Source organism: Calonectris borealis, chromosome 20, assembly GCF_964195595.1.
Source record: "Calonectris borealis chromosome 20, bCalBor7.hap1.2, whole genome shotgun sequence".
NCBI classification, from domain to species: domain Eukaryota; kingdom Metazoa; phylum Chordata; class Aves; order Procellariiformes; family Procellariidae; genus Calonectris; species Calonectris borealis.
In genome coordinates, this window is record NC_134331.1 from 13,589,624 (window position 1) to 13,603,379 (window position 13,756).

Consider the following 13,756-nt stretch of genomic DNA (forward strand, 5'->3'; position numbering starts at 1 on the left):
ATATCCAGGCTAGTATTACCATACAAGGATTATCAAACTGACATACACACAGTTTAATATGCAACTCTCAGTAGTATGCTTCTGTAGAAGATATATTATCTTAAAACTTCATTATACCCCAACATATGTCTTGATATATACAACAGATGTAGTTTTTACTTTTTATTTAAATAGTGTTCACTGCAGAAAGTGAACACAAAAGTGTTTGTAGCATCACAAGTGCAGTTCTCTGGTACTTGAAAGCCATTTGTCTAGAAACGACACTGCCAAGGCTTTACGAGAAAATCCAGAAAACTATTTCCAGTTTTACAGCATCACAAACTATTCTGTATCAAAACAGGTAGAGGCTTTGACAAGCAGTGTTGCTTACTTGCAATCTATCCTTTTTGAAGGTATAATTTGCATTAGAGCGCATATAAAGAATCTTTATACTCCATGTCTATCTCAAAGTCTTGCATATCACTGAGAATGATATAAAAATGGAACAGTGCACAAGGAAAAAAAATAATCTTTTTGAAGCAAGCACCTGTCACCTTTTAAACTAGGCACACCCTGACCTCTGCTCTCCCAGCACTAGCTTGCTGTTGGTGTGACCACGCATGAACAGTTTCAATGCTCCGCACCACCATTTTTCTACCAATACCTCTATCAACACAGATCTTGACCTGGAAAGTTCAGTACCAAACAAGATTAATGCCTGTGAGTGAAGTGATCTATCCAAAATGCAGCAGTTGTATTCATATTGTATGAAGACTTTTCATTGAGCCTCCAGATAGCATAGATGCATTTATTTTGCCATTCTGACAACTTAAGGACAGATAAATATTACTTAATTCTTCTTTTGTCTGCAAGCCCACCTGATAACTCCCAGTGATATGGTACAACATCCACAAACTTTTCAAATACTATTCACACAACTTGTTTTCTTTTAACTCACACCCCTCTGTCAAAGACTTCTTTGAGTAAATAAATTCAATAAATGATTATTTAAATAAAATCCAAGTCTGGTTAACTGTACTAGCCTTTTGACTTAAAACTACAATTCCCAATACTTCTAACTTTCCTCAAAACTTGTAAGTAATAGCAGTTCGATTATATAATCACACCAAGCTAAACAATCAAGATACTCCTACCTAAGAACTTTTTTCTCTCCTGTGAAATGCAAAAAAGCAGGCTGAAATCCTTTGCAGAAACAACATAATTTTTCTCAGCTCATTAAAAAACCCAGCCCAGTATTTCAATAACATTCCAACACTCATACTTTCAAAAGGCTGTGTCATGTAATACCTGAACAAACTTAAAGATGGCAAAGGCAGGAGCACTGTCTTCTGAATACAGGAATCCTAAAATGCTGAGGAGCTGGGTGTTAAAGCAGCTGTCCCCCAGGCCCAACAGAAAGCTGCAGAATATGGCCACCTCTTTGCTGAAGGAGAAAGTGAATCAAATTTAAAAGCCATTCGTTCAAACAGCTTACACATCTATAAACTATTTTTGGCAGACTTATTTGGAAAGTGAGAATGGAAGAAAGTTATCAAACTTTAAATTTCACTGGAAAAGAACTGGGAACGTTTAGCTTGGCAAAAAGAATCGTTTAATCAGATTTTAATTTCTTGAATGCTAAGACTTCTGTTACTGTTACCTGCAGTCAGTTCTGCACTGAATTAGAACTGCTAGAACAATTCATTTTGGTGCTTGGAGCCACAAAACCCAGAAGGCAGTGATTAAAAGCTCAGACACACATGGTGAGTTCATAACAACTGCAGGAATATTAGAGAAATACCAATTCATTTTCCAGAAAAATATTCCAGTTAAATAAAGAAGAGTCACCTGCACAGGCACAAATACTTTCAATTGCAAGTTAGCAGCTGTGTCTGCACAAACTGACAACACTCTATTTTCACACAAATTGACAAAAATACACCCCAAAAGAAAGTTGCAATGAGATAAGAAAGCTCCCTGTATTCTTCCCCTAACACAGAGCAGTACAGCACGGTACAGCAGTATAACAAGAGACAGGCATAGCACAGCTCCAGTTAGACCAAGTGGACTTTGACAACAAGCATTCAAAGACATTGGAAACCAGTGCAAGGCTGGTGCTCCCTGCTGCAGTAAAACTGAGCCCAACACTGTTTTAAAAGAAACTGAATTCCTGACATTTAGTACAATAATTGCTGGTCTCACTACCGTACTAGATGTCAGGAATGTCAGTTCTCAGTGACAGAATTGCTACCAAATATCCTCATGCTTTTTATTCTTACACCATTTAAATTCCTCAATTGGGTGCACACTGGTAGAATATCTACCTCTAATAAAAACAGAATTCCTGAAAGCCTTTTCTATGGAGTTAGTCACTACACAGAAAAGCAGCTTCAAAGAGCTTTCTATTAGAGGAACAAGCTGTTTATAAACATCTTGAGTTATACCAGCCGAAGGAAAAAGTTTATGTACCTTGGCATCATATAAGCAACATCATCTGTTCCTTCCATAGGAGCAATAGGGGCATCATTTGGCATGTTGAAAAAAATTAAATAAAAGGCTATGAAATGGACAACAATGCCTAGCATCACAACAGGGTTCCTGCCAAAGCGATTATTCTTGCTCAGTAAACCGAAGATTCCTCCACCTGTACGAGTCGAAAAGATTGGATAATTAAATCAGAACTGAAGATGTAAAGAACAGAACCAAACTTAAAATACTGAAAAAAAAAAAAAGCTGAAAACTTAGATTATAAACTTCCCCATATTGGATAACTGAAAGATTGACAGACATGAAAACAGTCCCAAGGAGTTTGCCAGATCTGCCAGCCCCATTTGCCAGGTGACATAACCTTTGGGTTGCTAGAGATGTCTGGGAAACGTGGGCAGGAGATTTATCAGATGATTGCTGATGAAGACACTTCACCTTCTTGCATGTATTCTCCCAGTAGCCACTGTTTGTTCCAGTATTGCAACGCTACTAAGTGAAAATGGATGGCCTTGCGCTTAGCTCTTTTAATTGGAAAAACATGCATCTCTCTATGGCTCCAAGTTGCTAGTGAACAAAGATTGGTTTGGTGTTTAATATTTTTTTTTGCTTAAGTACTGCAGTGTTTAAAAAAAGAAACCACTTACATTTACATTACCTGTATTCAATTTTATTCAAATATCAGATCTCATTTAACACAAGCTAACTTTTTTAAAGAAAAAAATCTTTGGTGTAATAATTTTTTAATAAATTTAAAATAGTTACGACATCACTTGATAAAAATGGGAACAGAATACTATTTAAAAACAGAGTATCAAAATGCTGAAAATTCCGTAATAACATTGTAGCCTAGTGTTTCTTTCATTCTAAACTTACGTATTTCTTTGCACTAACCCAAAAAGAATGCAAAATCTTAGGACTCAGTCATCAGTATTTCACGTCCTAGTCCACATTCACTTTACACAGCATAAAGTATAATACACAGCGCAATAAGGAACCACGTTGACAGTTTTATTTCTAATATTTCATGTTTTGTTTGCATAATCATTGCTGGAAGCTTGAAAGACACTGTTCAGTTAAATACAAAAAACATTTTGAGTAACTACATCTTAACCCTTTTTTGGCTATAAGGTAGTAAATTTAGACTGACCTAAAATTTCTCCAACACCAATAAAAATACCAGAGAGACCAATAAGGCTTTTCTCTTCACTGCCAAACCTATTCACAGCACCAATACATGTTCCATATACTCCAGAAAAGAATGTTAATTCCAAACCTTTGGAAAAAACCAAACAAAATTGACAGATGAACTATTATGAAAGTTATGAAAAAATTCATTATGTCTAAAGGCTCTTTTCCCCTAAAGTATCTTTCACATATATTTAAATGAGGTAAACATAATAGAAGCAAACAGGGAACTTTAAACTATTTAAATTACGATATACTCCTATGCCAGTTTACAAAAACTATATTAGAAAAAACAGTGTCACTAATTAGTGTCACATGCATTTAGGTTCAGTACTGCTTCTGGTGACACAATCCCTATATACAGTTTATACTTTTCAAGAACTTTGGAATTTCATCCAAATGAAAAGCGCCATGTGAAATAACAAAGTAACTGAAGAAATAAAGCACAATTTCACTGTAAGATTCCCTCCTCCCCAAAGTTATGGCATACCTAAGAAAGTCCCTACATACCCAAATACCAATAAGGAGTTAAGATTCCTAAAATGGACTGCTACTTTTCTATACATACATAATGAACTAAAACTGAAAAAGAACAACTGCTATTTGCTTAAAACGCTTCTTTCTTTCTATTGCCATTACTGTGAGGAAAGGTAACATAGCTGAGTCCAACTAGCATGGCTATAAGCAACCAGTGTAAAAATATCTGTTTCTTAATAAAAAGTATATTTAAAACAATGCAAAGTGTTATGCTTAAACAAAGAAAAACGGTTCAAAAATAAAACTGTTTCTAATTCACCTCCTTTGCCTTTTGCTATTGCAAAAATATGGTACACCATATCCTGGTCTACCAGTAGCAGGCTACCTAACATGGTATATGAACTGCATATACCCCTCAAAAAGGCATGAACTTTGAGTAGTCTTAACAATCCGACCATTAATTTTGGAAACAAAAGCTTTTGTTGGCCCTACAGGATTTTGTATTTTCCTACATAAAGTGGCAATATTGGCTGAGAGCCACCAGATGGCAGCAGCTATTTTTTTCCAAGCTGGACTGACTTTTTTTCTGCTACCGTAAGACCAAACTGCAGATTAATCAGGCAAAACCTGACTGACTCCCTTCACTTGTTATCTTGCTTCACATTCCCATTGCACTAAACATCTAAGAGGAATTCAAGTTAGTTAATTTGTGTTAACACAACACTGGGGATGCTGTGAAATAACTTGTAACTCAGATTAGTGGCTGGTGCAAGCTGACTTCATAGCTACTATTGCTATTTCTCTACCAGAAGCTGACTGCAAACTTCGGCAGACTGTTTATAGTTTGTTCGCATCTAAGTCTTTCGTGTCACCTGCAAGAGCTAACAACAGTTTTTCATAATAGTGACTCAGAGCTGAGGTTCTGAAAATGCATCTATTCTTCCTAAAACTTAATTTGATCATAACAGAACTACACCTGAAGCCAAATAAGGAGCAAGAAACCTCCCCAAAATCCACTGAAGGATCCCAGTAACATTTTGAACATCTTATAGTATTTTTGTGGAAGAATCACTTTTGTATATGGCAAAAATAAATGTATTTTTATTTTACAACTCATACCTTGGTCTAACAATGGCAGACCAGGTTTAACTAAAGTTGCTAAAAAGAAAAAGAGCTCTTCCCACAGCAAATATGAGTGACAACAATAGTTGAAAATAGCTAAACATTTTCCCAATAGAACCAAGACTAAAATGAAGACTGTTGGTAATCTCCTGCACCTCAATGGAGGGGACACTGAAAGTGTATTCTACAAAAATAATTTTAATTCAAATGCAATGCAATTGCATTAAACAATCTACAACCTATTGATGGTGCAATGCCAAATCACATAAAAACCAGCTATGTAAATTTTGCCTAACCCTCAATTTGGATGACCCAGCACTGTACTGAACCAAGCATTACTACATCTGTCAGTATTTGCAGATTTAGGCGCATGCCTCCTCCCATACAGAAACACTTTCCAGAACACTAAAATGTCATAAATAACTCGTTCAAAGTTAATTGAAATATTTAAGTAACGTTTGCAGAGATATGGAATTGCAATCCTGCTCTGGGGTTAAAATTCCAAACAATGCCCTGTCACTGCTACGTGATTATATACTCTGCTTGCTTCATACCTGTGTAGGCTGTTGTAACACTGAGCAGCAGAATCTCTTTGGTGAAGCTCAGCTTTATAGATTTCTCTGTAAAGACATAATAATGGAAATTAATATAACTGGTAACACTATTAAGACAATCTACACTTTCTTTTGCTCTTTGCAAAAATAGGTTAAAATTATGCAAACTGTGACTTTATTACAGTAAACAGAGTGCTGAACAAACCAACCCTGACTTGCCCTTTGAAAGAAATGCTGTTATCCGAAATCCTTTTTTGTAAGAAATGCAAGGAGGGAAATATTAAAGAGCAGATACAGAGTTTTCAATTAGCAGACACTTTTCTGCTCATCATATTTTTGTACTTTCTCTCAGTTCATGGCGATTGTCTTCTAAAAGGATCAATAAATTCTCAGTGAAGATCCCCACATTCTCAAAACAAACTTAACAGTCACAGGCAGACCACATCAAATTTCAATGGAAACTGCAGATGCTCCAGTTCAAATTGTTGTTTTTAACTGGTATCATTTGGTGACAAAATAAAACAACATGTAACTTCTTCTTTATCTTGTTATGTTAATGAATTTTTTTTTTTTTTTAAACTTTCATGCACTAACTTTTCCAAGTAGCGACCTGTTCTTTTTGAACTCATCTGTATAAGGAAGCTGTTGTAAAGTTTCTCCTGGACTATACTAGTATGTAATTAAAGTGAAGTCTACTTCACTTTCTTCGCTTGCAGTCAAGCTTTGTTTGTATGGTGCTGCCACTTTGAAGGAGCATTTCTGCAGTGTGGACAGCCAGCTCACACCAATCACACATCAAGGGTAATTTGCCCACAGGTTAGTTCAGTGGTTCCCAAGCTTTTCCAGTTGCAAGCCCCATTTTGGCTAGGCTCAAAATCGCAGATGCTCACACAGAGAACTGAATTCCTATCAGGCTCAAAACTCATCAGTCCTGTCATCTCTGGTCTGAAAACCATTGCCACCTGGCAGTCATTTTTCCAAGCAGGCCATTCCTGAAGGTCTATATTCGAAGTGGAATAACTGAAATGCATTCTTAAAAACTTAGTTGTTCACAAATTTTTTGTTCTAAGTGATTTGTGATCACATTATCAGCAGAATTATGGAGAGCTGGAAAGGATATGTCAATATTTTTTGAAGCAACTCTTATGTGAAACAGTACTTACTGAAGGCAGCCACTGCTCTCGTCATTTTGTTTTGTGCAGACCTGGGTAAATAAATGACTTAGTTCAAAACGGAACAAGAACAACCACATGATCACTATGCTGGAAAGCAGCTTAATTTTTCAAATTTTCTGTATGTTTTCTAGCCCAGCACTATATACTGGAATACGCTAATATATTATTAAAAGTTTCTGAGAATCTAAACTACTAGCTACAAAATTTATTTGCTTTCTACGCTAGTCAATGCTGTTCAAAAATGAACCTGCTTAACAGAATCTTTCTTCTGAGCATTTTTAGCTTTGAACATTTTTTCACTCGCATACTTAGTGATGTTTTTCTAACATTTTCATTGTTCTTTAAATAAAGCAAAAATATTTAAACTGATGCCTCAGGCAAAACTGTACTGAATCTATCTATCTATGTACCTATGCATTTCTAATGTATTTATCAGGGTGGGATATATATATTTAGAGAAGATACGAAAAACATGTTTCAGTATGTAAAAGATAACCTATAAAAAGGGAGTAATTTCTGCTTATTCCAGCCTTTAAACTGGGCTGATGAGGGCAAGACAGACTATGAAAGGCAGATACGTGTTTAATAATAATCACGAAGAAAAGAGGTAAAAGGTATCTTTCCAAAGGCACTTACTTATTAACGTAAAAACTTAATGTGCGTTACTGCATTCCACCCTTGAAAATATGTCATATAAAGAACATTAATTCTCACTTGTTGAAGTATAGACACTTTTCTATTAAATCTGTAAATTCTACAAGTTGTTTATAACATTCCTGTTTCCAGCACAGAGGGGAAGTGAATGCACGATGTTCCATTGAGGAGTAGGAGCACAAACGAGTATATGTGACAACATGTTATTGCCAGAAGCACTTACGAGCTGTCCCCCAGGGTTTCATCAGCAGAATCTTCCTCCTCTGGAGCTTTTGTGTCCTCTTGTTTCCTAATCAGAAAGAACAGAACTGTGCCCACAAGACTGATAACAGTCAGAGCAATGAAGACAGTTCTGCGATCACTCTCTGTGGAAAAACAAAGAAGAGTCATAACTAGATGTGCAAAAGCAATTCAAACCAATTCAATTACCTTCAAAGACCTCATACAGACATACTACGTAACAGTATTTAAAATGCATACTAATTTTCTAACTTACCTTCCACATGGAGCAAAAGGTACTCAGCTGCTGGCAAATTCCTGTCTCAGTTTTATGATGCTAATAAAGTATCGGCATATTAAAGAGTGTCACTCACATTTTCTGCCATGCAAAGGCTATGACCAAGAAGGAGCCAATTAACAAAGGAAGTGCATAAATTATTAGCAGAAGAAAGTACATCTTTCAAGACTTTTATAATTCAGAGTGGATACAGCGAAGTACCCCAAAACCCTTCAGATTTCTAAAAAAAGCTCTTTACCAGCACCAGAAATATTAGCACTGTAACATCATAAACTAGTAGGCTTGTAAACTACAAAGGCCTTAAAACTACTGAAACCTAACTGACACAGCATACAATGTGCAGCTGGAGGAAGGTCGTTGCTGCCCTATGCACGAGCTCTGCTGCACTAACCAACTTGTTTGGCACGGGAAAGTCAGTCATGCCCATTTACAAATATTAAGCAGAAAAAAAAAGCCAAGAAACAGCTAATAATTGTGATTGAACTAGTGTATGATTCTGAAGATATTGCCTACGTTTGTATTTACTTCCCCTTTAGCTTAAAGGGAAACATAAAATTGTTCTACATCAACTAAAAATAACGTGTACAATTACAAATCAAAAAGAGAGTATGTGCTTCACCTTGCAATGCCTGTAAAATTGTCATTTAGGTAGCAAAAGGAAGGAGGAATTGATTTTTAAACACTGTCAGATCTTCTGATACCAACATTTTTTAGTAAAGAGGAGTCTCAAGACATTTAAAGATGGGGGGAAATCTAACAGCAGAACTCCCTCACAGTTAGTTGCTCTATTCTGTGGTTAGAAAGAGCAATGACATTTAGAATGCACAGAGTTTCAGGGCCACCAGATCCAAAGTGTCTCCAATACTTTCAATAACATTTAAGCCCTTGCGTTAAAGATGCAGGAATATGGGAGCTGACCTTTAAAAATTAACCTGTGCTGCGCTACCAAGCCCATGTCTGTGGGGAACCTGAAAAGATGGATCTAACAGAGACATGAAGTGGACTATTCATCTCAACAGGGCAGTATTTCTGAAGCCTGATAATTATCATTTAAAAATCAACATCTTATTCCCGATTGACTACAGCAGAAGTACCCTCATCTTTTAAATGTTAAAAGAATTGACCATTCTAGTAGGTATTTTACTTTAACAATATAATAAAGAAAAACTCTCACAGTTATTATAGAACAGGACAATCGACCCTCTTTGTTTACAAAATGCTGGTTTTCCAGCAATACTCGGGTTTTATAATTAAAGTCTTACATTTTGCTCTATTTTCACCATTTTCTTAGCTGATACCCCCCCACCTCGCCTTGCTTACTTAAGTAGAAATCACCACTTCAAAACCAATGAGTCTCAACCACTATCCAGCTTCTTAAGAATATTAAGTTTACTGTTCTCTCTCCTGCTATTTACCAGTTTAGCACTATGTCAAATGAAAAAACCTATAGTATTAATTTCAATCCCAGTAGGAAGTTAGTCTTCATAAACTATGCCAAGTAGGGAAGACTGAGTTCTTTACACACTCTTCCAGCAATGCTGCCAGTTTAAGCAGCAGCCGCCCGCTCTCAGCCCAGCTGTGCATCTCAACCTCTGTCTTGCTACTGCTTTGTGCCAGCACAATGATTACTGCAGCCATGAAGTGAACTGGGACGGTGTTGCTTTCTTTTCCTTTATTTCATAGGTTACTCAGTCTCCAATCTGATTTAGAAGGAGAGTCTACACCAGGAACTTACTTTGGAACAGGATAGCGTGCATATTAAACATATAGCCATTCCAGAATAGCTTTCCCCCAAAATATGTGTATTTTGGCATAAGTGTGTCTGCACAGGGAAAATCCCAGAGTAGCTATTGTGGAAAACCTTATTCTAAACTAGCATTCTGAAGAATTTCATAGACAATATCCTAAAAGAAGGTACTCAAAGTGCATTGCATGCAGGAAAACTACATAATACAAGGACCATGAGTACCAGAGAACACTGAATCAAAAACATACTCCAAAACCAGAATCTATCTAACAATAAATTGGAAAAAAATTGGCTGCTATCGTATAAGTTTCTTGTCACTTTCCAGTTCATTATTTCACCTGTTTATTCATGCTACCATATTTTAAAGGATGGCCTCCCATACAAACAAGCAATACCCACCTGATATGCGAGTTTTTCCTTGCCAAGCAAAGTATATATAGAGGTTTCCAAAAAACAAGCTGTAAACAAAAAGGACAACAAAGGTGAACAGCACTTTTTGTGGTAAGATTAAAGTTGTTGCATCACAGTAATACTATTCTATGCAAAAAATAATACTGTGCAATTGTGAAAGAAATAAAGACACTAGTCAGGCTTACTCTATATAAAACTTTAAACACAGTAGAGGATTCTTCCCCATAATGCTGGCTATTCATTTTCAGCAATCAAGACACAAGGTGGTAGCAAAGATGAGGAAATCTGCATCTAAGTTCTCTCTCTCTCTCTAATTTTGGAAGGATATAGGTTAGAAAGCTGACATATTTATGGAGATGATTTTGTAATACTTTCTTAGAAGAGTCATGTGTCTTGTCTGAAGTATTGCCCCAGCAATGCTAAATTGGTCTTTAACAGCTCAAGGGAAATGCTGTGTTCCTACCCACAGTTTCCTGAAATATAGTAATTTTAAATGAGTAGTGATTCAAAACAGCCTAGAGTCAAGTCTCCTCATATAAAGCCATGCATTTTACGCACTGTAAAACAGACAATTAGTTGGGTTTGTGGAAATTGCTACTCTAATAACATACCAATATGTTAATTCTGGAACCTGAAACTTAAGGAACACAAGAAGTATGCCACTGGTTCAGACGGATGTTCTACTAATCCAGCATTCTGTCCCCACAACAGCATTAGCAATGCCATCTAGTGCAGGCTCACCAGCCTAAGCACTTTCTGTGATTCATTCCTCTCATTATCTCCCAATATCCCGAGTTGCTGCCTTAGGGGTCATAAAAGGTATCTGCCTTCAGGAATCATTTGTGGATCTGTTGCCAATGAATTTGTTTGACCCTTTTTTGATCTGGCTGACATCATCCAACTCTACATCCTCCTGTGGCAGTAAGCTCCAAAAGTTTAATCACCCATTGTGTAAAGAAGCACTTTATCTGTTTCAAACCAATCCTCTTCTAGTTTCACCAAGTGACCTGAATTCTAGTACAGCAGCATTTGCTGACCAACAGTTCTACATTCAGCTCACCTGCTGCCTTCAAGTTTTAGTAATCCATCAGTATAATCATCCTCAGATGCTTTTTCTCCGAAGGAAAGAGTCCCAGCCTTTTTAGTCTCTCTTCAGGTCAGCAGCTCTATCTTCTTGCACATTTTGGTGATTTTTCTCTATACGCTAATTACATTACACTCTCCCAAAAAGCATAAACCATATCTGCACAAAATACTCAATGGCAGCAACACAGCGCCCACGACCTTGTTCTCACTACCTTTCTTGATGCCGAAACTTTTGTTGACTTTTTTGGTTGATGCAGCACTCGAAGCTTAATATCAGAGAACTATCAACAAAGGATCTCTTTTCTGACTGCCAGGTCCAACTTTAGTATCTTCACTTCAACTTGTCAGTGAGCAGCGACGTCCGGCTGCTCCCTCAGGGAAGGGGGGCTAAGAGTCAAGGGGGATAACACATCCCGCAGAGAAGGTGCCTCGTCAGCTAGAGCCCAGCCCTGCACTACTCGAGCAAGGCAAGCAGGACAGGCCCAAAGACTGTAAGCAGGGTCAACCAAGAGTCCAGACCATCAGACAGCTTTGTGTGGACGAGGCAGGCCTGAGGTCAAGCCGGGAAGCCAGTCCACAGGCCAGAGTCAGGTCCGGTGATTATCACGCAGGTCCACAGTGACAAGGCAGAACAAAGCCAAGACGGGAAGTCAGTCTGTGGACTGGAGTCTAGGCCACCAGGATCCACAGCCCGGCACAAGCATAGCTGTAGCTGAGCCGGACACCAGTAGTCCTCCAATGCAGCTCCAGAGGCACTGAAGGGCCAGGGCTGAGTTCAAATGGGGCTCCTGGGCCCATGGGCAGATGGGAAGGGTGTGGTGGAGGCCCCAGCTGAGGTTGTTCAGGACCATTAGGGCTTATTAGTGCACTCAGGATCCTGACACAAATTAGCACAGCCTTCCACAATCAACAAGATTTCTGTTGCATATGTCAAATGCTCCCCTAACAGAAAGATATCTTTTTAGCGTGTCAAGAGCAGAGGCTTGCAATATGTAACTTTCATTCATTGTTCTGTAATGCACAATAGCAATAGAAACGTTGCTTCCAGCCTTCCCTCCCACTTCACTGACTGCAAGGTACTAGTGGAGTGTTTTTAGATTCAGTCTCCCACTTATCAAAAAATGTAAAAAGTAGAATGTGTACACAACCAAAAAAAGATTAACAAATAAAGTCTACCTGGACTGTAAGAGTGCCCAAAATACTCCACTGTTCCTTCCAATGGTATTTTCATCAGAATTTACAGTCAAGCAATTTCCCTGTGCCGTCCAGAGTACTGAAATATACAGAATATATTGCTCAGGAAATAAAAATATTTTAGAAGTATATTCAAATGTGGCAAAGAATAGTAAGCAGGGTCAGAACAATGCTTACCAGCAGCTGCAATGCCAATAAAAACAGAAGCAGTGTAGAAAGCCCATGTAGCAGGTTGGATAAAAACTGCAATGTATAGGCTAGAATAGAACAGATCAGTTTATTGAATATAGACTTAAAGTGGACAATGCTCTTCAACAAACAGAAATCTCACTTAGCTTCTTTAAAATCAGCTACTCTCTCTTAAGTAACATTGGAAAATAGTTCAGGTCATATGTGAAAAAAGGTAATTTTTTTACTCCACTAAGCATGTAGAATTTTTTTTTATATAGTCATTAATCTGAACACAACAATAATTCACAACCTGAACTCCACAGTCAGCAAAATCTGGAAGTGCTATGGAAAAAATACACTCTGTTTCCAGTAGGCTGAAGTACTCTGCAGTTACACATCTAGTGATACAGACAGTTGCCTGCCTTAACCAGTACAGTTTCATGTATGGCATGGTAGTTTTAGGTGTGAAAAAATGAGAGAAAGATTTCAAAGGAAGCAGACAAAAATTCAAAATTAATACTTACCTATAAAATATGCCACTAACAACCATGGAGAGTTGAGGTCCTACTATCGCAACCACTGAAGGTGATAGAAGATTTGATGCAGAGAATACTCCATAAATAATGGACATGCTACGTAAATAAACACCAAAGATGATTAAGTACTTAAAATAAAATAGGGTATAAGTGCAACTGATTTAAGAATGTTCAGTTGATTCCAAAGTATCACGTTAAGGATATACATAACTGAAGTAACTGCATAACTTTCATGGTCAAACATTCCCTTCCTTTCTTCGTTACCTTACCCACTGCACTCTATATGGGAATATAGGAGTGTACAGTGTTTCTTGGATTGCTGAATAGAGTCCCAAACTATTGGAAGCACGCACGTCTTGTAATTTACAACACGCAATTGTCAAACTGTGCCTTAACAATAGTTACTGTATTTTGTGCCCAGTATTTCTAGAGAACGTTCCAGAGCCTCATTCATCTATCAG

The 13,756-nt window shown here is 37.5% G+C and overlaps 1 protein-coding gene across 6 annotated transcripts in view; it reads right to left on the reverse strand.

Annotated features, from left to right (window-relative positions):
- Positions 1-13,756, reverse strand: part of MFSD11 (major facilitator superfamily domain containing 11) — a 34,097-nt gene that overhangs the window by 15,055 nt on the left and 5,286 nt on the right. For 4 of the 6 annotated variants that reach the window (XR_012676700.1, XM_075169896.1, XM_075169897.1 and 1 more), the window contains 11 exons: positions 13,284-13,391; positions 12,766-12,845; positions 12,571-12,667; positions 10,297-10,355; positions 7,857-7,998; positions 6,968-7,008; positions 5,805-5,870; positions 3,614-3,739; positions 2,902-3,030; positions 2,449-2,623; positions 1,288-1,423 (listed from right to left, as the gene is read on the reverse strand). Coding sequence is in view for 5 of the 6 variants with exons in the window: in XM_075169896.1 (XP_075025997.1) it covers positions 1,288-1,423; positions 2,449-2,623; positions 2,902-3,030; positions 3,614-3,739; positions 5,805-5,870; positions 6,968-7,008; positions 7,857-7,998; positions 10,297-10,355; positions 12,571-12,667; positions 12,766-12,845; positions 13,284-13,391 (1,159 nt within the window). In the remaining variant the exon portion in view is untranslated. The remainder of the gene's footprint in view (positions 1-1,287; positions 1,424-2,448; positions 2,624-2,901; positions 3,031-3,613; positions 3,740-5,804; positions 5,871-6,967; positions 7,009-7,856; positions 7,999-10,296; positions 10,356-12,570; positions 12,668-12,765; positions 12,846-13,283; positions 13,392-13,756) is intronic. The other 2 variants (XM_075169898.1, XM_075169899.1) reach the window with 1 other exon arrangement.